This window comes from Cygnus atratus, chromosome Z (genome assembly GCF_013377495.2).
Source record: "Cygnus atratus isolate AKBS03 ecotype Queensland, Australia chromosome Z, CAtr_DNAZoo_HiC_assembly, whole genome shotgun sequence".
NCBI classification, from domain to species: domain Eukaryota; kingdom Metazoa; phylum Chordata; class Aves; order Anseriformes; family Anatidae; genus Cygnus; species Cygnus atratus.
The window spans coordinates 12,131,811-12,156,683 of NC_066396.1; the positions used below are offsets into that span (position 1 = coordinate 12,131,811).

At 38.3% G+C, this 24,873-nt stretch overlaps 1 protein-coding gene and 1 long non-coding RNA gene across 3 annotated transcripts in view; one reads left to right on the plus strand and one right to left on the minus strand.

The window, feature by feature from the left end:
- The window catches only part of LOC118256640 (uncharacterized), a 41,624-nt gene that overhangs the window by 15,217 nt on the left and 1,534 nt on the right, over window positions 1-24,873 (plus strand). The window contains exons 3-6 of one of the 2 annotated variants that reach the window (XR_004781273.2): window positions 7,723-7,808; window positions 9,017-9,098; window positions 16,051-16,107; window positions 20,712-20,870. This is a non-coding gene — a long non-coding RNA (uncharacterized LOC118256640). Of the gene's footprint in view, window positions 1-7,722; window positions 7,809-9,016; window positions 9,099-16,050; window positions 16,108-17,764; window positions 18,718-20,711; window positions 20,871-24,873 lie in introns of those variants that run through there. The other variant, XR_004781272.2, reaches the window with a different exon arrangement.
- The window catches only part of PRLR (prolactin receptor), a 158,505-nt gene that overhangs the window by 4,104 nt on the left and 129,528 nt on the right, over window positions 1-24,873 (minus strand). The window contains exons 8-18 of the mRNA XM_050716327.1: window positions 21,282-21,350; window positions 15,820-15,933; window positions 14,653-14,785; window positions 12,358-12,527; window positions 8,991-9,160; window positions 7,588-7,729; window positions 5,948-6,080; window positions 3,735-3,904; window positions 2,259-2,428; window positions 1,132-1,276; window positions 186-285 (exon numbers count right to left, since the gene is read on the minus strand). Of these exons, the coding sequence (XP_050572284.1) occupies window positions 186-285; window positions 1,132-1,276; window positions 2,259-2,428; window positions 3,735-3,904; window positions 5,948-6,080; window positions 7,588-7,729; window positions 8,991-9,160; window positions 12,358-12,527; window positions 14,653-14,785; window positions 15,820-15,889 (1,403 nt within the window). The 5' untranslated portion in view covers window positions 15,890-15,933; window positions 21,282-21,350. The remainder of the gene's footprint in view (window positions 1-185; window positions 286-1,131; window positions 1,277-2,258; window positions 2,429-3,734; window positions 3,905-5,947; window positions 6,081-7,587; window positions 7,730-8,990; window positions 9,161-12,357; window positions 12,528-14,652; window positions 14,786-15,819; window positions 15,934-21,281; window positions 21,351-24,873) is intronic.

The window sequence follows — 24,873 nt, forward strand, 5'->3', positions numbered from 1 at the left end:
TAAAGAACAGAAATACCTGTTTACCATTTGTGAATTTAAAATCAAATACCTGGAATTTATACTACATAACACTCTTATAAGAAAACACAAAACCTATATGAGATTAAATCAAATGTTAATAGCCTATTTTTGGAAAAGTTTGCTAAGATTTTTAACTCCATAGGATTGTGAAATTTGTGACTTACCTGTACCCTTTTAAAACCATTGTCCAGCTCATGATTAAACATATAAGAGATGACAAGACACCCACGATGATCCACACAATCATATCTTTTACTCTGAAATCTATGAAAGAAACGTAATTATTTAAGGATGCACCTAGCATATGTGCAATCAGAATGAAAAACAAGAAAAGAAAAGAAAAAAAAAGTCTCAAATGACTTTTATTTGAAAAACTATTCTAAGCTGCCAAATTTAGTACTGAATCTGAAGGCCTCTACTACCATAGACAGATCTCACTATTCATTGCAATATGTGGTAATTAATATACTTTGTATTAATAGCACTATGCAGGAAATAAACTGTCTTGGAAAAAATATAGAAAAATGTATGAAGAAGGAAATTTTTGTCAATGTCCGTTATAGTAACTGATTTCAAATCCACTTATACCAACATAGTTATTTCATTATCAAATACATATCATATAATTAATTAAATGGTGGGTAAAATGATCTAGGACTAAATGTTTTTGAGGATTTCTATTTTAGCATGACACTTTTTACATTGAGATGTTTATTTTGAATTCATTCCAGATAATGTGTAATGAAGAGTTGTTACTGTCTGAAGGCAGTGATCCTTTGTTGTTCTGATAGCAGTTCTAATGCAGTTACCAGAACTCTCCTAATTAAAAACTACCATCATTAGAACAGATGAGGCAATAAACAGAAAGGATGTTGTTTAAATAAGTAAGGAAATTCATTCACCTGCTTAACTCCTAAAAGTAACGAATCAGACAGCTCGCTCAGTATGGTGCTTAAAAGCTGAGAAATCAGTTACCTTAGCAATGATGTTGCTACGTGTCCTAGGGAAACAATGGGATGTCAATCTGCACGAGTGCCACTGACAGCTAACAGAAGTATCACACAAACTTGCATTTAATAACAATTACTGAAAGGATGCCTGGCCACTCACCATTAGGGATCTGAATATACTTTTCTGAGCTCCATTCACTCCATGATCCATGGTGGTCTGGTTTGCAGTGAATCTGTACAATGTACTTCTTTCCTGGATTTAAACTAAACATTTTATATTGTGTTTGCTGTCCAACAAAAATAGTCTGGAAACGAATTAAAAATCATAAAATCCATATATAATTAAGACTTTTTTTTTCCCCTAGGAAAATCATAGCTAGTTTAGTCTTGATAACCAAGTTGGGAATACAGAAATAATCTGGATAGCTTCCTAATAATCGTTATGCAAGTCATTGAAGTAACAGTACATTTATTTTATTTCTAAATTCATCTTTCTAACAGTGCAGTAGGAATGATATCTGGCCCTGCTATACCGTGCAAATTAAACTACTGCAAGGACACATCATGAGCACATGGCAGGTATGAAGGAACTGTAGTAATGTTACGAACTGCAATGGCGAGAAGAGAAGAATGAGGCAAGAAATAGTGACTGGGGAAGAAAAATGCTGAGAAGAAAGAAGGAATGTGGAGCTGGTAGAACTGCATAGGGTAAAGAGTGGATCATGCAATGGCCAGGGAGCTGGAAAGTACAGTGGCGAGGGAAGGCAGAAGGCAATACAGAGATTGCTGGGAAGTATTACAGCAGACAAGGAGGTAATGCAACCATATACTAATAGCTAGAGTCTTTAATTTGTCCCCCAGTTGTTTGAGTTGCACATCCTGGATACAGACAATAATTACTAGGTGACCATGAGAACTATTACCTAAAGGTCATTTGTACAAATTTAAATGATTTTACATAATGCCATTGAACTTTCTGTTACCTAAGTGCTTGTGGTTGAGAACAAATTATCAGAAAAGAAACCTGACTAAATGAGAACTAACAATTTAAACTAAAATGCTAATACGGTTAATATATAATGGTCACAATTAAAAATAAGTACTTTATCACCTGCTATTATACAGCAGCATCTGAGATACTAATTTGTCAGTAAGAATCTGTAGATCATACAAGCATTGCTTTTGAAAAAGGATTAAATATTGTGTGCCCACTTCATTACAGTCAGTCATGGGACCTAACTGACAAACAGTAATTGATCATCTAGCAAAAATTTGTGACATTCTTACCTCCCATTCCTCTCCTTCTTCAGGCTTTAGTCGCAACTCGTATTCAAGGGTAAGCCATCCAGATCTGACATCAGCCAGTGGGGGTGGAGACCATGTCAAGACCAGATACGGTTTTCTATTCATTGGCTTTTTTAATTCTAGAGTTACATTCACAGGAGGATCAGGCTGGACTGTTGAAATAAAAGAACTGACAGTAAGAGTCTGAATGATTTTTCTTTGCATCTTACGAGGAGATATGAAATGTTGTGAGTGGTGAGTTGCCATCTCCATTATATCATTAAATTGGAACTGGTGCTGGAATACAGGGATCAAGAATTTCCTGATAAACTAAGCAAGGATTTATGAATTTGGAGAAACTGGAGAACATCAGATACGTGGAGTTCATATTGAGATTTGCCTTAATCATTTATTACCTGAAATATTTTTTTCTTATATTACTATTTATTGTTGCTGTTCCCCACAGCTATGTTTCAAAGTTAACGGAACCAGTTAACATCTTTAATGCTGTGTTATAGAAGTTGTAGTATATCATAAACTTATCAAAGCTGGCATATACCGTTAGAAATGCTGTACAAACAGATTTAACCGATAAAACTTGCCCCCTTCAATCTTTAACATTCAGAAAACACAGCAGCATAATCCTAACATGCATAGATAGAAATACTTAACAGCAAAGCAAAACAGTTGTTTATAGACAGACACATCTATAACAGAAAAATAAAACAAAATGAAATGTAGGTTTCTGCCATACTCAGGCTTGCAGCTACCTCAGTTCAAAGAAGTTCATAGAACTCCCACATACAGTGCATGATTTTTACCACTGTCTGATGCAAAGCTTCACCAGGTAAGTAGTCAGGGCATAGAGGTAAAATGTAAAGCCTTTTCTCCATGAGCCCTTTTCCAGAGACCAGGCTCCCAGCAGCCACATCCTTGATAACAAAGTAATTACCGGTGATAATGTTCCTTTCCCTTAGAACATAACCTACATACTTGTCCACAGTTACTCTGTGTAAAAAGTCTGAGAGAAGAGAGTATCAGTACATTGCTATAAAAATCACTGATTCAACTTCTCTTGGATCTGAGAAAAAAGCAAATTTCAGAAAAACACTTATAGGTAGTCAAATTTTAGTATTATTAGTTAAAAGATCAAATTGAATTCAGTTAGTGGTAGAGAAGAAAAGGATTTTAGCTGGGTGGTGTTTCTTAGGGCTTGACTGAAGGAAATATGTAAAGTCAATAAATGATTTGCTGAATACAGTTTTAAAGCTTTCAGCATTTTTATGATTCCTTTAAAAATAAAATGCTAACGGGATGAATATTGATTTATTATTATACCAGGTAAGATCTTATTTGCTCTCACATATTTTTAACTTGGATATACTACTATATATGAGAAGAGCTGCAATGAAAATTCTTGTGTCAAAACCCATAATTTTGAATTATTTGTTTCCACAGAAAACACTTATTATCTCTTACCTATGTAAGTCACATCCACATAATGAGGATCAGAGCTGTTACTTCCTATTTCATTAGTTGCCCTGACAGTAATATTGTATATGGTCCAGAAAGAGGTGTGTTTTTTATCAAAGTAGCAGGAATTAGGGCCTGCAGTTCTGTAATCTGGACATTCATAAACTTGTTCTTCTCTGAAATAAAAGAATCATAGTGATTACACAGACTGAAACACCTGACTTTGATAACTAGTAGTTGCATTTGGATCCAGCATGTTTAGGGCTGGATCAGAATCTTTATGCCTGGCAGTGTGAAGAAAATCAGAATATTGCTTTCAGACTACAGAGTAATTGAACAATTCCAGAGATTGTATTAAGCTTTTCCCCTGCAAAATGAAGACTACAAAGCCTGGAGAGTTTAGGCTGCGGTACATGTCGTAGTGGCTAGTAGAGTACAAATCTTTTCTGAATGCCCTTGTCTACTACATAGCCTCCACATGTTTCAGAGCACCAGTAGACATAATTGCTACAGTCTTCTAACCCATCTGTTAAAAAAAGAGTATTTTCAATGTTCATTTCACATTTACATGAATTTTTGCCCACATCATATGCTTTCAGAATCTATTTGGTCTTTTACCAAACGTTCCAAAATCGAATTTGTACATGTCCTCCAAATCCATTCACAAACTTCCCAAAGTGAGCAGGTATAGAAGACAAAGTTGATAAAGAATATGTAGCACTTGTTTCCAGGATCCTCTGAGACACAGTGTGACAAAAGTAAGGCCTTTGGTACCGTCTCTCACGGCATCCTTCCGGACAGACTGTCCAACTGTGAGATGAACAGGTTGATGCTATGCTGGCTAATGGACTGGTTCAACAGCAGAGCTCAAAGGGTTGCAGGGAATGGGCTATGTCTGGCTGGTGACTGATCACTAGTGGTGTTCACCAGGGCTCATTTCCAGGGCCAGTCCTGTTCCACATTTTTATCAGTGTTCGGACACCCAAGTGGAATGCATTTACATCAAGTTTGCCAGTGATACTAAACTTGGAGGTGCTGCTGACGACCTGGACGGATGCGAGGCCTTGCAGAGGGATCTACATAGATTGAAACATTGGGAGATCAATGGCATGAAGTTCAGCCAAGGAAAATGCCAGCTGACTGGAGATGGAGCAATGCCAGACACAGGTACAACCTGGGAGACGAGTGGCTAGGGAGCAGCTCAGCAGAACAGGATCTGGGGGTGCTGGTCCATAGCAGGCTCAACGTGAGCCAGCAGCGTGCCCTGTCAGCCAAGAGGGCAAACTTCATTTTAGGGTGCATTAAACACAGCATGGCCAGCCAGCCAAAAGAGGTGATCCTCCCACCATATTTAGCACTGGTGTGGTCTCACCTTGAATATCAGGTGGAGTTCTGGGCTCCACAATATAAACAGGATGTTAAGGTCCACAATATAAAAAAAAAAAAAAAAAAAAAAAAAAAAAGCGTTTAAGAAAGAATCCAGAGGAGGGCACCAAAGCTGGTGAAAGGGCTGGAAGGCATGTCCTGTGAGGACAGGCTGAGGACACTTGGGTTGTCTAATTGGAGTAAAGGAGGCTCAGAGGTGGCCTCATTGCTGTCTGCATCTTCCTGAGCAGGGGAAGAGGAGAGGGAGGTGCCGGTCTCTGCTCCCTGGGAACCGATCACAGGGTGTGTGGGAACAGCAGAAAGCTGCACCAGGGGAGGTTCAGACTGGACATTAGGAGCAATTTCTTTACCGCGAGGGTGGTCCACCACTGGAATGGGCTTCCTAGCGAGGTGGCTGATGCCCCATGTCTGTCAGTGTTGAAGAGGCATTTGGACAATGCCCTCAATAACGTGCTTTAACTTTTAGTTACCCCTCAAGTGGCTAATTCTGGTCATTTGGGAAAGCTTCTGTCTATGGTGCCAAGGAGCTACAGGAGCTACAGGACCATGCCTTTTTATTGTGAACACTGTTATGCTGTTGCAGCACCATGGCAACTATCAAGGCAATCTATCCACGCCAGTAGAATTCACAGTAATTTAAAAAACCCAACATTACAAAAAGATCTTTTTTTAACCTTAAATATGTCATTACTAGTGCTATTCCAGAATATGTCACTTGCACAAAAGCCTACAGTAAACTATAGAAAAGCACTTCTCCTAAATGCAAAACCAATTAAGCTTAATTTTCTATGTCCTTCTGATACAATACTGAGTAATTGTATACAACTTATTACCCTTCTTTGCTGTAAAGTAAAGTGTAGTTGGTAGGACGTCCTCCATCTGAACCAGGTTTCCACCAACAGGTAAATGTTTCCTTCTCTGGAGAACGGCATTTTACTATTGTAGGCTTTTCAGGAGGTGACTCTTCTGCAAGAGATACATAAACGAACTAATTAGTAACTTTAATGCATCAGGTCAACTCTGAATTTATAAAACAAATTCAATTGGAGAAGGGAAAATACATTTTTTTCTTTTTCTACAAAGAAAGAAAATGTTTTGCTTCATTATTTACACAGGAAAGAAAGGGCATTCAGTGATTAGGGTAGCAGCCTTTTACTTTGACCTGGTTTCAAAATCCTTTTCCACTGCAGCTACACTGAGGAACTCCATTTTATTTCCCTGGTTGTAGCTCTTTTCGGCTTCCCAAATCCGACAAAGGGTGCTCAAATGCTGTCATACCAGGTTCTGTAAAATTATTTAAAATACATTCTGCTATTTGATCTGTTATCTACATAAACTTTTTTTTCTTCAAAAATGTGTTTTAAGATCCAGTTGATTATTCCAAAAAAAAATCAAATAAATAAAAATGCTGCCAGTTGTTTTGGCTTTTACAAGAAGAGAAAAAATGAACAAGAACATGTTTGCCCCTGTGTTTATGTCCCTGCCAGTAATTCTCTCCTGAAGTGCCTATGCTGAGCTGACTCAAAAGATACAAAGAAGTAGTTCTTGTATTTCCTCCTACAGTGATGTTATGCCCAGTACTCACTCTATTTGCCTAATTGCTGCTAAGCAGTTTATAATTATCTGGATTCCTGATGGTTGTTATAGAGTCAATCAAAGCATTCAGAATTGGGCTGAAGAAGATGCTTAAATTTTGAATACTTTGATGGTTGTCAAAACCCTGATGTGCTTGAAACCTTTGCAGTTATGTATTTGTGGCAAAATATGTTCTCATTATATTAATAATATATATTTTCTACTATTTAGAGTAGGGCCATTGATTTTCCAAATTTATAATTGCCTCAGGCAGATCTGAAAATGGGACATTTACAAAATATTTTTCTATTATCAGTACTTCAGCAATCTCCATGTCAAATAATGAATAATGCAGTTAGTGACAGAAGAAGAAGATTTGAGACAACCTGGCTAAAGTGTCTGATAACAAGATATGAAGTCATACATATTTAATGTCCCAACAGAACACGGATAATTATTCCCATGTGATAGCAGCTGCAGTGCTATGCTCTGTTATGCTCCTGGCAATGATTTCAGTCCAGTTGCTAACGAACAAATGAGTGACTCTTACACAAGTACTGCTACCTGGTATCTTCAGTTAGGTGAAATCAACATGATTTTAAATGGCAAGACAAGACCAAAAATTATGTAAGCACATCTGTATCCAAAGTGACTTCCTAGTAAATCCCAGTCTGTTTGTCATAGCCAGTTTTGGCAGAGGCCAAGTACTAAGTGGATCAGCAAGACCGAATATATAATTACACACAAAATATGGCAAGATGCACTAAGTTGTTCCTCCAGCACTATGAAGCATCTGTGTGGGGAACCAGGTTTTCAGGGCTGCCATTTAGGCACCTTTCACAACACTGAACTGACTAGAGTGTAAACACAATTAACAGAACAGTAATCATCAACTCACCACTGGGGATCTGAATGCGTTTTTCAGAGCTCCATTCACTCCATTCTCCAAGGTCTAACATGCAACGGACCTGAACAATGTACCTCATCCCAGCATTTAACCTACTCACTTTGTATTGTGTCTGCATTCCAACAGATACTGTCTGGAAAAATAATATAGAATTGGTCTATTTTAATGAATAAGACATCAAGAAGTATGCTTGCGTCACTGACTTTTGAAAGGTAAGGATTTCAAACAGATATTTTTTAAGATGTTAATTACAAAGTAGTAAAGGTAGTGGCTGAATGAACAGAAAAACAGTGACATTGAGGTTCTGATGCTCAAGAATTGTAGACTTTCTAATAAGTACTTCATCAGATCAACATTGAAAGGAACATTATAGGTAGTTTGACTCAGACAATCTGTTTAATGCCTGTTAGTGGTTAGTTTTACGTCTTACTATTAAGTGCCTTACTTAGGCCCTTTAAACATCTCTTCAGAAGTCTTTCAAGATACATAGCTTTCTCCATCTGTAAGGCATCAGCAATTTAGGTAGCATTGAGGCCATCTGAATATAACTTTAAGAATGATATTTTATCCTGGTATCCCAACTGTGGGAGTACTGTGGCCCACTCCTAGCAAAATGACAACAGTTGGGAATTTCAACGTAAATAGTGTGAGTAGAACACCCCAAGCTTTCAGACATTGGAGGTTTGCCCCAATTAATCATGTTGAGGAGGATGACAACTCTCAGCCCAATTAAACAGTAACTAGGGAATTACTGACATCTGAAACACAGTCAGCTTGAAAAACAGCACTAAAGAAGCATGAATATTTGGTGAGGGGAGACTGGAAACAGCAGCTGTAGTTGAAATTCAGTGTGATGCTATCAGAAGCTGCTCTGCTAGTAACATGACCTCTGCCTGAGCCAGACAGAGCAGTGCAGCCTCTCTCTCTGATGCTGTGGGTAGCTGCACTCCAGGCAATGTGGGTATTATGATTTATCTGTTGTATTGCTGACACTGATTTGTGACTGCATAGTTAACTGATTGCTCATTAATTATATTTTAATGAATCATTAAACTGCTTTGATCATGATTTGGCTTAAACAATAAGAACTGAGCAGTCTCTTATTGTGATGGCAACAGACATGTTGATGAAAATGTACAATTAAATATTCCATCAGTGGGCTAAATAGATCTATTTATCTTACTTTTTAGTATATGACATATCAAGGACAGTTATACAAATACCATGAATTTCACCGTCTCTGTAAGCTGTAACAGTACTTCTCTTTTTTTAAACAGATTTGGTTACAGTATTTTTGTATCCTTATAGAAACTAAAATTTTTATAGTACCAATTAAATTCTGACAAGAGAACTTATTGAAAAGCATTTATACAACAAATGTTTTTTTCCCTTACCTCTTCCCACTCTTCCTTTTCCTCAGGTTTTAGTCGTAGTTCATAGTGATACGCACGTGAATTAAAGCTGGCATCAGCTAATGGAGGTGGAGACCATTTTGCCCAAAGGTAGGTTATACTAGCAGATGCTTTTGCTTCTAGAGTGAGATTCACAGGAGAATCTGGCTGAACTGTATAAATGAAAAGTTTGTCATTAATGATTTAATTTTCCATCAGAAAAGCTACCTCCTTTAAACAGTAGCCCTGTGAAGTAATGACAAACAAGGCTGCTGAACAAAGGGCATAGGGTGACATGATAGGGAGGGATCACAAAATCACAAAAGATCACAAAATGGGGATGAAGCAAGGTCATCCCCAGTGCTTGCAGGTTAGCAAAGAAATGCCTACAAAACAGCATTATGGAGAAATCCCCCAAACACTTTAGAGGAACACAGCATGTTGGGGTGCCCCTCTTCAGTGCCTGTACACTAATGCATGCAGTATGGGGAATAAAGATGAGTTAGACGCATATGTGTGGTTACATGGCTATGTTCTCGTTGAAATCACAGAGACATGGTGATGTGGCTGCCATGACTGGAGTGTTGCAGTGGAAAGACATGGACTCTCTAGGAAGGACAGACTGGGGAGATGAGGAAGGGGCATTGCCCTCTATGTCAGTGACCAGCTGGAGTGTGTGGAGCTTTGCCTGGGGATGGATGAGGAGCTGACAGTGAGTTTATGGGAAGACATGTCCAGGTGTTCTACAGTGAATGTAAGCAAGGATGGGTAACCTGGGAGGAAAACAGAGAGATTGTCAGAGCATCCAGGGATGGAGTTAGGAAAACTAAAACCCAAATGGAATTGAATCTAGCCAGGGATGTCAAAGACAACAAAAAGGGCTTCTACCAATAAATCAGCGACAAAAGGAAGACTAAAGAAAATGTGGGCCCTCAGAGGCCTGGCTACACAGGACAGTGGAAAGCCTAAGGTACTGAATGTTTCTTTGCCTCAGTCTTTACCAAAAAGACCAGCATTCAGGAATCCCAGGTCCCTGGGTGCAGGCTGAAAGCCTGGAGCAAGGAAGAGGTATCCTTAGTGGAAGAGGATCCTGTCAGGGTACATCTGAGCAAACTGGACATTCGTAAGTCCATGGCCCTGATGGGATGCACCCACAAGTGCTGAGGGAGGTAGCAGATATGACTGTGAAGCTACTCTCTATAATCTTTGGTCAGTCCTGGCAACCAAGAGAAGTGCCCAAATATTGGAGGAAAACAAGCACTCTTATCTCCAAGAAGGGCAAGAAGGAGGACCCAGGGAACTCCAGGCTGGTCAGCCTCAGCTTGATCCCTGGGAAGATGATAGAACAGCTAATTCTGGAAACCATTTCCAGGCACATGAAGGAGAAGAAAATCATCTGAGGTAGTCAGCATGGATTCACCAAGGGAAAGTCACACTTCACTGACCTGATAAATATCTATAATGAAATGACCAGCCTGATGGATGAGGGGAGAGCAGTGAGTATTGTCTTCCTGGACTTCAGTAAGGCCTTTGACTCTGTTGCCAATAAGATCCTCATAGAGAAGCTGTTGAAGTATAGGCTGGACAGCTGTACCAGAGGGTAATGGTCAATGGTGCAAAGTCAGGCTGAAGTCTAGTAGCAAGTGGAGTATCCTAGGTGTCAGTATTGGGTCCAGGTCAGTTTAACTTCTTAACGATCCGGACAATGGGGTAGAGTGCACCCACAGTAAATTTGCAGGTGACACAAAACTGGGGGAGTGGCTGACTCACCAAAGGATCATGCAGCCATCCAGAGGGACCTCAACAGGCTGGAGAGGTGTGCTGACAAGAATCTCATGGAGTTAACAAGGAGAAGAACAAAGTCCTGCACCTGGGAAGGAACAGCCCCAGGTACCAGTAGGTGCTGGGGGCCACCCAGCTTTAGAGCAGGTTGGTAGAAAAGGACCTAGGGGTCCTGGTGGACACCAAGTTGCATATTAGTCAGCAATGTGCTCTTGTTACTAAAAAGGCTAGTGGTATTCTTGGCTGCATTAAGCAAAGCATCACCAGCAGGTCAAGAGAGATGATCTACTCGGCTCTGTTGTGGCTGCACCTTGAGTACTGAGTCTACTTCTGGGTCCCCCAGTACAAGAGAGACATGGACATACTGGGAAGAGTCCAATGGAGGGCCAACAAGATGACAAAGGGACTGGAGCACCTCTCCTGTGAGGAGAGGCTGAGGGAGCTGTGACTGTTCAGCCTGTAGAAGAGGGAACTCAGGGGGGATCTCATAAATGTGTATAAATACCTGCAGGAAAGGTGCAAAGAGGATGGAGCCAGACTATTTTCACTGCTTCCTACTGCCAGAACAAGAGGCAATGGCCACAAACTGGAACATAGGAGGTTTTGTATGAACATTGGGAAGCACTTCTGTGCTGTGTGGGTGATGGAGTACTGGCACGGATTACCCAGAGAGGTTGTGGTGTTCTCCCTCCTTGGCGATGTTCAAAATCTGCCTGGATGTGGTCAGGGACAACCCGCTCCTGCTTGAGCAGGGTGGTCCAGATGACCTCCAGAGGCCCCTTCCAACCTCAACCATTATGTTATTTCTGTGATTTTTTTTGTATTTCATTACGTTAATTTCAGATAAATATGCCCTTCTATAAGAGTATAGTAAAATAACCTTTTTTTTTTTTTTTTTTTTCCTCCCTAATAATGTTTAAGTGGACACTGATTTACCACAGGATAAGCAGATCTTAGACATCATTCTGAATTTGTCAGGCTAAGGACTAAGGAAATACAAATCATAATTTCATCAGGTTACTCTTGCAAAATGAAAAAGTCAGATATTTCATAGGTAAAAAACTGAGTACATTCTACAATATATGTATGCAGAAAACAGAATGGAATTAAGAACATGAAATACTTGGAAACAAACAAAAAAAAAGTTGAGTGCTTGGGCAATTATTTTTACCCTCCCAAGATTGCAATGCCAGCAGCCAGAAAGATGTTTATATTTGGAAAATTTAGTCTGGAACATTTCAGGTAGTTTGACCTAATTTGAAAGTTTTATAATCTGCTGTGCTAGGAACCTACAAAACTGTCTAAACTCAGTTGAGACTAATTGACATACTGGAGTTTACTAGAAACTGGCGACAATTTTTCAGCCAAGATTAAAATGATAATAGAATATGCAGTTACTTAATTTGTAAGTAAAATGCATTTTCCACATAAATTACAGGCACATATTTTAGATCATCTGTAGATAAACACTTCTCCATAGCAAGCTTCACATCATGAGGAAAGAAAACTTTCACCACTACTTGTTCTGGAATTAAAAAACAGATACATCTCCAACTATTTTTTTTCCATTTCATTCTTTCCTTTTTACCTATTGAGGTTACATCCACATACTGAGGATCCGAGCTGTTACTTCCAATCTCATTCGTTGCTGTTACAGTGATATTATACGTTGTCCATGGATTAGTGTGGTTTTTATTGAAGTAACAGGAATTGGGACCAGATGTTCTGTAGTCTGGACATTCATAGATTTTTTCTTCACTGAAATAAAATGATTTAAAAAGTTCAGAAGTTTAGAAAATGAATCAAAGTAGATAATTTTCTAGTAATGGCCTAGGTTCAGCAAAGAAGTTTAAAATGTTTAAGTCTATATATAATCCCACCCTCTGGGAAACAGTTCAGTGAGCGTCAAATGCTATTACCATAAATGCTCCATTGAATCATAAGCTATTTTTACTGCAGTTGTTCAGGATGAAAGCTTTTATCTGCTTTTTTATACACAGGTATATGTTGACAAAAGAATGGAAAGAGAAATTTCCAGAGACAGCACGAGGCAATTTTAAAAATGTTTGAAAGCAAGTTAAAAAGCAAATTAAATACATTCACTTTGACTACAGAAGAAAAGTTACTAAATACCTTCTTTCCATTCTCTGGAAAGTAACCTGATGGGCCCTAAGGCCAAGGAGTGTTTTATTGATTATTTTGCTTTCAGCAATGTATTCTTTTATCTGCTTTTGAATGTGATGATCATCATGTCTCTTACCTATTACCTTCATATGAGTCTTCAGCTTTTTTAGCAGAGGGATTGTTTTGTACTCAATTAAAGCTGAACTAGGTGAGGTACTCAGCCTTTTCTAGGTGTGAAGAACTGTACAAACCCAAAGCACTAGTTGAGATGGCTCCAAGGTAGGTCTTAGTCCCATTGTTATGCTCGATACATCACTAATAACAAGGTCTTTCAGTATTCAGGTAGTTTTGTCTGGATTCACAAAGCAAAGATGGAAGTAAGGGGACTACACCTGAGAGACAGTAAGCTAAGAAAGGTAACTACGTCTCAGATCTGGAGTGCTTGGCAATGCCTGGTTTTCAGCAGATCTAATAAAACTGACAAGCATCTATGACCATCTCCAGGTGGGGCAGTTTTGGGCTGTGAGAGGTGTGACTTAAGAGGCTCAAAAAAAGTTCTGTTCTGATCAAGACTGAAACATCTGGACTTTCATAAAATAAAAGTTCCACAGATATGCTCACTATAGATGAGGGGAGCATCATCTCTCTCAGATTATTGTTGATTGCGGTAACTTTATTAAAAGCTGCATCTTTCCTGATCAATTAATACATATGATCTGGAGCTGGTTTAATTTAAGCAGGGAAGTCTGAGGCTTTACCTTATCTATTCTGAACCTCACTGGATTTATTCAAAAATATTCAATCTCTGAGCCTCCATGCTTGCTTGGACGTGTTCTTAGACCTCTTTTTTCAGGAAGAAAGGGCATTTATACAAAGAAGCACAGGTTAAGCAAAGTAGATAAACATATACACATTTTATTTGTAACAGTATGAGGGAGTCACAGATTTACCAAAACAGTAAGTTTTGAGATGCAATACCCACACCTGGTTTTACTCCATTTTGTGAACAACCAGGCTGGCTACGAATCCAGAAGGGGAAGTAAAGTCTCTCAGATTTTCTCCAGATGTGGGTTTGCTGTGCATATTAAGGGAAAATTCCATGACAGGGCCCTGAGGGAACCACCAGCCCTTACTGTCACTGCCCAGCCTCCCTCGGGGCCTCCCCTGACCCTGCCTGTGGCCAAGACCCCACTTCGGCTCACCACAGTAGGGCCGGTCTCCAGCTCCCAACCACCATGCCATGGGCCCCACCAAGACGGCCTTGGCCTGTAGGCTGGCACCTCAGCCCAGCCCCACCTTGTCCTGTTCCTGTCCCCAGGGTGGTGCTCTATGCCTGGGTCTGCCCCTGGGCTACCCTGCTCAGGGGTGGGATGGGCCCTAGTTGGTGGCCTTGCTTTGTCTGCCCCAGGGAAGCCCCTGCAACCCCCAGGTGGCCTCCGTCCCTCATGGTGCCCTGATACTCCCCTCCTCAGAGAAGGATGCGCTTCAGATGAAAGCTGTGTGCGTATGTCTTTCCCAGTATGTGTTTAGAGCAGGGAAATTAGCTCAGATGAGTTTCAGTAGGGACAGGCTGAAAGTTTGGTATTGGTTGTAGCCATGTTTTTTTTCCACCAAGGGAAAGCCATTCATCTGTATAGCCCGTGTTGGCTATTTGAAGTGTAACATGGATTCATAAAATTGGCTTTCACAAACTAATGTTATCATTCCCTCATTCTGTCATAATCATGACTTGACAACTTACTTATTCATCGCTTTTTACCTGTCCTTGCTGTAGAACAGGGTGTAATTGGTAGGAAGTCCTCCATCTGAACCAGGCTTCCACCAACAAGAAAAGGTTTCCTTTTCTAGAGAACGACATCTTATTATCTTAGGTTTTCCAGGATATGATTGACCTAGAGAAGTGCAGAAATCCAGCTAGTTATATTAGGGTTGGACAATGTTTTTTTGTTGTAGTTGTTGCTGAATGGCAAATTCAACAAGAAATGCTTGAAAAAAATAATATTATTTGAACCTATGGACTGAATTTGGTAAATAAATCTGCCTGGGAAAAGGGCCGAAACTTTCAGAAAAGTAAATATATACTATCTCAAATTTCTGAAATAGCTTCTAATACTTTGTTATTTCTCTTTTTGAAAATAAAAATGTCATTTTAACCTAAACTTTGAAAGTGTTCAGTAATCTCCAAAATGAATTAAAAAGCATGGAGTCAAATGCATGACATATATATATATATTTTCCTAAAATATCCTAAATCTTTATCTTTGGGTCATCTTAGAATTAAATTTCACCTCCAACTTTGCAATTGAACCAAAATTCCATTATTTGCACAACTCTAAAATTATCACATATTTGGGGTAAATTGTAGGTAAGACAAATTAGAGAGAGAAGGAATCAATGGGATGGATGGAATATTTTGTGTACTGGCAACCTGTATGTATTCATTAATTATTTGAATATTCCATAATTATTCCATAATAATCTTGATACATTTTAGAATACTTCCTGTAAAGATTACTTGTCATTAACTTCCAACAAGAAAATAGACCATAAATTTACATACTTTTTGACATGAAGAGCATGTGACTTTTCAACCTAAGCTTACCTTTACTTCATTAAAGTTCCATACCATATCTCTAATTGTGTTACTATTCAAATGATGCTAATTCCCAAGAAGGTGACAAGGACGGAGTGAGTGCAGGGACGGAGTGAATGCCTTTCATCATCACCACCACTTTATCATTAAATTAATACTATAAAAAGAAAAGAGGACTCAAGCCATTTTCAAAATCTCCATACAAAACTTTAAAAGAATTTAATTTAAATATGTACAGGTTCCAGTGATGGTCAGGATAGATCAGGTAAAGCCTCAGACTTCTAAAGGAAGTGTTTTAAGGAAAACAAGTGTTTCAGGAAGTTTTGTACTTACCAGTTAGTCCCATTGCAGTCAGAGGAAGTAACAATATAATTTGAATTGATGACATCAATTTCTGCTTCATGGTGTCCAATTCTCCCCAGGGGGGAGTATCAGATCAAGGGATCACTGTAAAATATACCATCATGCAATAGTCAATAAAAATATGTAACATGTAATATGTATCCCTTGGCTTGATCAAAGTTCTTTTTGAATTGCAGCTAATTGATTCTTGTTATTTCTCAGAGGTGTGGCATGAGTTACATTTCCACTTCAGAGGAAGAAAACCTGAATTGAAGAGCAGTAAGTAGATCTTCATTAAGGTTTTTGAATGGTTAGCAGTGCTGGGATTAGGCTTTCACAGCATTAACTAATCTTGCATATTTATTTGTCATCTTGGGACATAGGATGCTTTTCTTAAAGTTCTAACATGTGACTCATTAATTTACCTGAGGAATCAGACTCTTAATAACAAAAAATATATGTTTATCCCTGTTGATATAAAGAAGAGCTCAACATTTCTGAACTCTGAAGGTCCTGAAAAGAGAAGATAAATAGAAAATATCCACTATTTACGTATATGTTAAGGATTTTTGAGCCAATCTCATGACTTCTGAATATTTGGGACTGGCAGTGTTGAATTCAGATCACCTGAGCTGAAGAGTGCTACTCATTCTTTCTGTTCAGCTCATTGTTTTTACTGCATTTATTTTTGCTGGAAAGTGGAAATGCCAAGAACAGAGAAAAGAAACCAAGGGAAAAGTAGTGTAAATTCACAGTTCATTTACCAGGTGGAAACGCAAGACAAGATGCAATTATCCCTCTTTCTTCAGCCTGTAAAGGCCAGAGGCAGTATTGCAGAACTCAGCTGAAATACAGTGGGACGCCACCAGCTGTGGAGCCCCAGTGCCTGCAGAGGGCTGACACCACTAGGTGTCCTCAGCATTCAGGTTACAGCTCGGGGTAATCGGAAGCCCCTGCTGCTGCTAAATTTGCCTAGCCTGAGGAAAAGGCAGAGTATGACTTAAAGCAAACCTCCTGCGTGTCCCACCAGCAAACTTCCTGCGTGGAGATGGTGACTGGTGTCTGCTATTAGATTCTTTGTAGCCAACCTTACTCTATGAAACTAAAGAATAACGATTTACTGTCTGAAAAGGAAACTCCTTACCTCAGCTTTCCACTCCTACCAAGCACATCGGACAGGTATTTTGTGCTTGAAACCCGTTCAGTGTAGAACAGCGTGAGAACAAGCTGTCTCTTTGCAGAGGAAAAATTCTTTGTGGTTTATCAGATGACTCAATTTTCATTATGCAATTCATTTTCTGTATCAAGAAACTACAACCCATCAGCACACAAATGTTTCTCAAGTGCACAGGCAAATGAAGTATCAGTCAATTTAACTGATTCTAAAATGTGTTTATTGTGGACAAAGTGCTAAAGAACCACAGTCAGCTACACTTTCATAGGCTTCTTCTGAATATCCAGGCACACTTCATTTATGCAACTGAGCTACACTGCAGAACTGCATCTGTGTTAAACTCCCTTACAGCAATCTGTGCATAGAGAGTCAATGCGGAGCACACCATTTAAATATAAACTCCAGTTTTGTGTAATCACATGCAAATTTTATGTCTGTAAACAAACTGCAGGCCCAATTGTTAGTGTTTAACTTCTGAAATGAGCTGAAAATTTGGTATTACATAATGCAGAATGCAGACCACTGAGCTCATGCAAGGAAGAAGCATGTTCTTCTCAAGGTGAAATATTGAACTATAAACAATAGCCATTTTTTGTACATACGATAACACAATATTTCATTATTATAAAAAAAAAACACAACACAAAACAACAACAAAAACAACAGTTGAATGTTTGCAAAATACACCACTTTCAAACTGAGACTAATACTATGCTTCCCTATAGGTAAGTTATAACTGTTTTTTTTTTTTTTTTATTTTAGAGACATATCTTTTCTGTGTGATGAAAGATAGAGAGGCATCATCAGAAAGAGCTGAAGTAGAGCACGCTACAATGAAAGCAGGATAATTTTGGAAACTGAATACCCAGAGAATCAAATTAATAGAAATAGGGTGAAATTAATTAATTTGTAAGCACGTATTTTTTCTTGGGATCATTTGTTGTTTAAAAATGAGATGATCATGAGCCACTTCTGTGATGCGGCTGTGAAAAAGAACAGGAGAGATACAGGGGACGATTGTGGACTTGTTACTGCCACATACTAAATGTATGGGACATAAAAACTCCATATGCAGGGAAACAATAACAACAACAAAAACACAGAAACACAAATAAATAAACAGGTTAACATATTTAGAATGGATATAGAAAACTACTAATATGAGCAGGGACACAGAGCCTGTCTCATGACTGAGATTTAAAGAATTGACTTCTTACTCCTTTCAAGGATATGGTTGTCTTCTATAGGCATACCAGGGGATTAGAATCAAAAGAGGGAACATAAGAGTGTATGAACTCTACAAAATGTTGCAACAAGAATAAATGGCTGTAATTAGTTCCAAAAATTAGGAAAAAAAAAAAAAGACAGAAATGAATTTCTGGAATAGTCGTCCAGAAGCAAAAATCCCATTTAGTTTTCCCAGGGAGTCAGATGTATTATGAAATATATATGCCGTGATTGTTTGTGATAGCTGGGGAGTGGGCTTTATGATCCAATATGTGCTTTCCTGGCTATTTCAATTCAATTTATATACCTTGAATTATTAGCAATTAGAAAACTGTGCACGAGCATGAGATGGCTGGATATCCTAATTTACATTCAGAATTTAATGCTTTCAAAATATTTTCTATTAAAGAATTATGAGAACTTCTGGTTATTTGATCATAAATATGTCCTTAAAAGCATCTAAGAAAAGCATCATTCTATTTGTGATTTGTATTGCTTTCTGAAGGAATGTCAGCAGCAGCAGAGCAGTGGCCAGGAGGCTCCAGGCGTATTAACCATATTCCATTTGTTCCAGTGCCTGCGTTTCCATGGTTGCTTGGTATTTGGTATTTTTGGTTCAGATATTTCTTATAAGGCCTCTGAAGAGATCACGTGTTTTTAAAAATATTTGCTTTAATAGAAAAAAAATAATGTCCACTTTGTTGTAAATATATCAAAAGGGTACCTTCCCTATATCTGACTTGAAAATCTTTTCATAAAAGGATAACTAGTATTAATGAATATGTTGTATGGAAAGACTCGCTTTTTGGACTGAATGCATTCTTTTATAAGGGATACAATGGACACTGATTTGCTAGAACATCATGCAAAACCAAGGCTAGAGTAACTGATAACTAAAAATCATATGCCTCCTTTTTGAAGGTTTTGATTTAATTCCAACAAAGTTATTACATTCTGACATTGTAGTTGAATTTCTTCCTTTTAACACAGCTGTTATGCAATCTTCAATAGCTGCATATCGAACACCCAAAAATTGTGCACCTGGATGCGGACAGAAATCATTACCGAGGTATTATAAAGCACAGAAGCAAGTAGTACTATACATTACTGTAAAATAACCCTACTGTGTAATTAATAATAATATGAAATTTTAGCATTGAAAACAATGCTTACATTGCAGCTAGATGAAGCTGGAAGTTAAATACAAATACTGAATCTGGTGCTGTGAAGCAGGGTTGAGAGATTGTCCTTGTCCTACTTTATTTGTAGCTCTTGTTGTATGCTGATAGATACATTTCTTGAGACTGACAGAGAAGTCTTTACCTAGTTCTGCTCAAATGGAAATATTTCCATCTGCGCTATTTTCAGGCTTGCAGGAAGGGGAAACAATTGCACAGCATCCGCTGTCAATGGTATTCTGTCCATCACAGGCTTTGTTTGTGCTGCCAAAGGGATCTAAAGCCTGAAGTGCTCTACCAATCCACACTGAACAAGATTCACATTCTGACTAGTTATGATGATAAATAATGTTCGTCTCTCAGGCCTAGGGGAAGGCAATTTAAGGATTCTCAAAATGCCATAGCTCATTATCATTTGAAAGGGTGAACTACAGCTGTGTGAAACCGAGTACAAATAAAGAATGGAGTAAAGCAAGAAATGTGGCGGTTTCCTATTCCATCCAGAATCCTACCGGCCTATAGCTGAATGTCGAATATTCATTCAACTGTTCTGTGGTCATTGCATGAGTCTGCCTTCCTACGCTGAGTTCTTATGCCAACACTGATGACTTACGTCCCTAACTGTGACTTAGGCATAGCTATCATTAGGTGTGTTTCTGAATGACGGTGGTTGGGATTATACTGAAAACTAAAGGTGTGTATGTGCAGTGTGTTCTAGGCTCTGCTTTCCCACCCTGCATGAGACCTAACTGGAAGTCTCCAACTTCTAGGTCCCTCAGGCAACCTTCATGGAGGTATATGAGCTCTAGAGAAGGCAGGTAGTTCAGACATGCCTCTGATCTACATTTCTTGAGACTAATTCCAGGTGGCTACTTGTAGCATGTAGGTTTTATTGGCTGCTTTGCAGAGACACATCAAGTTAATTTCTTGGGACCATACACTTCATATTTTTGTGTTGTGTAACCTGAAGGCACCTATACATTCCTTTAGATTTCACCTGAGAAGCCTGTATCAGGTTTTCTAATATATTTTTTCCTAAGTTCCTCTCAAATAAATCTTGTCCTAAGGACCCTTTGTAGTCCTTCATTTTTTTTATTTTTTTTTTTGATTAGCAGTCAATACAGGATGATGAATGGAATAACTTTGCTCACTGATGGAGATAGACTTCTTAGTGTGGAAGACTTAAATCATATTTGGAAAAGACAAAATCATGAAAGCCCATACTCCTGAAAATATTTTATATACACAAGTCACTCGCATAGTATTTATGCACCTAACCTAATCTATGCCTATTGATTTTACAGAACTGAGCCTGGAGTTCTTTTTAAAAGTCTCAGCATCTAAACTGACATGACAGGCAAAGTCAACTGGAAGAAAGCACCACTATCCCTACTTTACAGATTGGGAACCAATACAGAAAAAGATTAAGTGCTTTGCTCAAACTCATACTAGACATGTACAAGGTAAAAACTGATCCTTTCTCACTATCTTTTTTCCCCCAGAATATCACCAATTCCACCTTTGTAAAACCATAAAACTGTTAAACATGATCTAGCTAACAATGGTAATTTTCCTCCACCAGTCTCATGGCTCTCAAAGATTCTGTTTTCTTCTCTGGTGGTCTGTATGGTTAGTCATAATTTCATGATTTTTATCTGTATCTTTTCAGACAAGAAAAGCATAAGCTGTAAAGAGAAAAATTTTAGAGACTGAAAATTAGAATTTAAGTTAGAACTTGAAAATTGCTCTTTAAATACGGTGGAAATTCATCTCAACCAACTGCTAAGTCCTACTCCACAGTCATTATCCTACTATGACACTTTTAATTATTATTTATACATAGCATAGTCATGAAATATAGTCTAATTTCCTACCTAAAGGATTCATGTACGCAAGGAAGATTTTTGCTCGTCTCCTTGGTGAATGTCAGATCACTTGATAATCTGCAAGAAAAAAAAGAGTAGTTCCAGGATTCGTATATTACTGGAAGTATTGCTACTTTATTCATAAAACACAAAGAGCAAAAAAAACCCCACTCATTAGCTGATTCAGATACTGACAGTCCAAGTCAATACATTTAAACACTGAGAGCAATAGCAACTATTATAAGATACTGTGTTACTGTACAGGCTTTCCATTACCTGTTTCAGTAAGAGCATAATTTTTGGTTTTAGCAATTTAGGTTGCAGCCCAGCTTTACTAGTAGATTGTGCTAGGTTATATGATTAAAACCTAATCACCATATAGACAAAAGCCGGGACAGGATCAGATGAAAAATGACGGGGTAGGGGGAGGAACCCTGGCAATCTAATCAGTGAAAATGGGGCACAGGGAATCGGCTACGCCTAAAACTACCAAAGAAAACAATCAGCCCATTGTCCCTTGTGCAGAACCCACCAGGAGGAGTCAACCAAATTCCCTTCCTAGTACATGTTGCAGAAGGATGGAGGTATAGCACTCATTAGGGGATGCAGGGAGAAAAGAATTTGGGGAATGTGGCAGTCTTATTATGGGATATTTAGTGGAGGGACAAACAGCAGGGAAAGGAAGGGATCAGAGTGGACTGGGGGGAAACAAGCATGGGAAAACAAGGAGAAGAAGGGAATAAAGGGGCCAGTCAAGTGTAAGCTTGTCTGACTGGGATGTGTGCCTGATCACCATAGTCTACCCTATACCCTCATTAAGTTCTATTTCTGTTGTCTGGGTGTGCTCTGTGCTGAGTGGGTGCATTTGTGTGCTGGTGAACTTCCAGCTAGATTAGCTGGCGAGGAGGGTGAGAGCTCTGAGTGGGATTGCAAATCTCTAGGCTCGTGCGCAACTCCCCAGCAACTGAGGACATCAGCAGACCTGGTGTCAGCTACTGGGTGTACAGCCAACCTAACACCAGCCACTAGAGTGGTCCACATTTTGTGCAAATACACGCACATACAAATCTATAGCACTGCCCACCCATTGGGAGCAGACAGGCCCCAAGGACATGGACGTGCAGCAGTCTCAAATCTATTAAGCTACCTGACTCAGCTACCTCTAAGGGACTGAAATTCAGTGGTTTATTAAAAGAGCCACTGTGTGCAGTTGATTCTTCTTTGTCATCCCATTTGACTACACTCTGCTGTTAAGAAATAGTCTAGATCAGCTTCACTGGGCAATCTATCTGCCACAGCAAGAAAAACTTTTATACATGATATTACTAACTCCATCATCCTATTTCTTATGAAATTGTCTTTCTTTAAACAATTTGAAACAATAGAATATTTTTACAACTAACATAAAGAATGGTCTAGATTTGCCCGGATACCAGGTGGGAAGCTGTATTACTCAGTTACCAGGGTATTCTTTTGTTTGGCTTCATTTCAGTAAAGCTAATAAGAACAATAAAAATACCATGAAATCATCTGGCAGCTAGACACTATGCCGTTACAGGGGAACAGATTTAACTGAGGGCAATAAACAATTTTTTTTATGTGCATATATAAAATTGCATAGATAACCTACAACTGAATACGGCAAAATTATGTTTGCACTGAAGTTACTCAACTATGGCATAGGGTGAAAAGTAGTTCAAAGATGGAGCTCAGTGAAATCTTTCCTGTTTTAAGGAGGACAGAAATCTGATCATCGGTTTCAGAGCTGGAAACAGAGTTTGATTCAAGATTGGTTAAATAAAAGATTTCTCCCAAAATACAAGATGCCTTGTAGATCTTGATCACATCATAAAGATGTTTTAAAAATGAAGCAATTATTCAGCATTTAAAAGAAAGTCTAGTTCTAACAGAAAACACATAGTTATGATTGCTAAATTAAAAATTGTGAAAATCACTCTTTCCTGTTATGTTTAGAAATAAACCTTCCTCCACTTTTTCAGATTTCTGTAACTTATAATTACAAAAAAAAAAAAAAAAAAAAGTTCTATCATGCCACCAAATTTTATTCTGCTCTCTTGACTGCTTTCATCAGGAAGTGATACTATGAACTAGTGACAGATCCCTATGTAATATGACTGGCTTAAAAAGGTCATTTTTACTACAGCTGTGTAGCTGTATAGTAGCTACTAGATTGTTTGTATCTCAGTGATCAGAAAGGTAAATGATAGAATCGGTCATATCAAACACAGACACTCGACCAAGGTATTTATGTATCAAATAGTCATTGCTAAAATCATATTTATTATGATATCCCTGAGAAGAAAGATAGAATCCGACCGTGTTAAGTATAGTACAAAGAATAATTCATGATCCTAAGAACTGAAAAATAACAAAGTAAAAATACAGAGTAGGAGAAAGGGATATAACAAACAGGTCAAAACTTGAATATTTTTGTTTTGAAACTAAGGATTATTTTCATTACAAAATATTTTCAAAATATCCCATAAAATGGAAACTGCCTATGAAGAACTAGTTTTGAAAATCTTCACTTTAGAATGTCAAAAACTCTTTTTCGGCTAAGAGCACTGCACGCAGATTTTCAAAATTCTAAAATGAATAAATATCACCAAGTAAATATCAACAGAAAACATTTTGTTTTGAAATTTTCTAGTAGAACATTTTTTGAAATCTAAGTGGAGTATGCAAATAATTTCAGTTCATTAATAATTTTTTTTTTTTTCCGTGAGAAGATGTTGTGATGAAAAATTTCTGATAATCTTCAGTTATACACAGAATTTCAACAAGCAATGCAATGGCACAAATTCTTTTGCTATCTTCATATTTTTGGTGACAGATGCTAGAATGACTAAAACTTTTCAGGAAGCAAAGGAACAAGACTGAAAGTAGTAAAGGAAACATAGTAATGAAGAAAATTGTGAAAGACTTGTGGAGTGAATATGAGGGAAAATGGTAATGCAGAAGGACAGAGAAGAGGGAAAGAACAAATAAAATGTTGGCAGTGGACAGTAAAGGGTTGGATAAAAGTGTACTTTTAAATATATTCTAGTATCCCCTTTCGTTTTCAAAGCTTCTTCCACTGGATACTACCCTAGATAGCTTTTTCTTGGCAAACATATGTGATGGATTTGAGCAGAGGAGAAGAATCTCTGGATCTTAGTGCCTGCAAGCATCGGTATGGTAATGCTGAAGAAAGCTGTGACCTTAGCTCCAGCACAGACTCTTTTATTCTCTGTCACTGAAACAACCCCTTTTGGCTGAAGTCTCTCTTCAAAGCCTTATGATTGTGGTAAGGCTGTAACAGAAGGAACCTGGCTGCAGGGGAACAAAATCTTTTTCTTCAATCACAAATATATTCAATAATTAACAATAGCAGCGGGAGCAGAGAAAACTATTGAACAAGTAATTGTTTTCTGTTTCAATGTTCTCTTTTTCAAGAGGCCCTCAGTACGAGGCCATAAAAGCAGCTGTTTCTTCGTCTTTTTCCAAATATATGCTGTACACTTAAACTTGTATTGCTTAAGTGACTGTAGGGTTACTCCATAAAACCACGTAACTACCAAAAAGTACTACTCCAATCAAA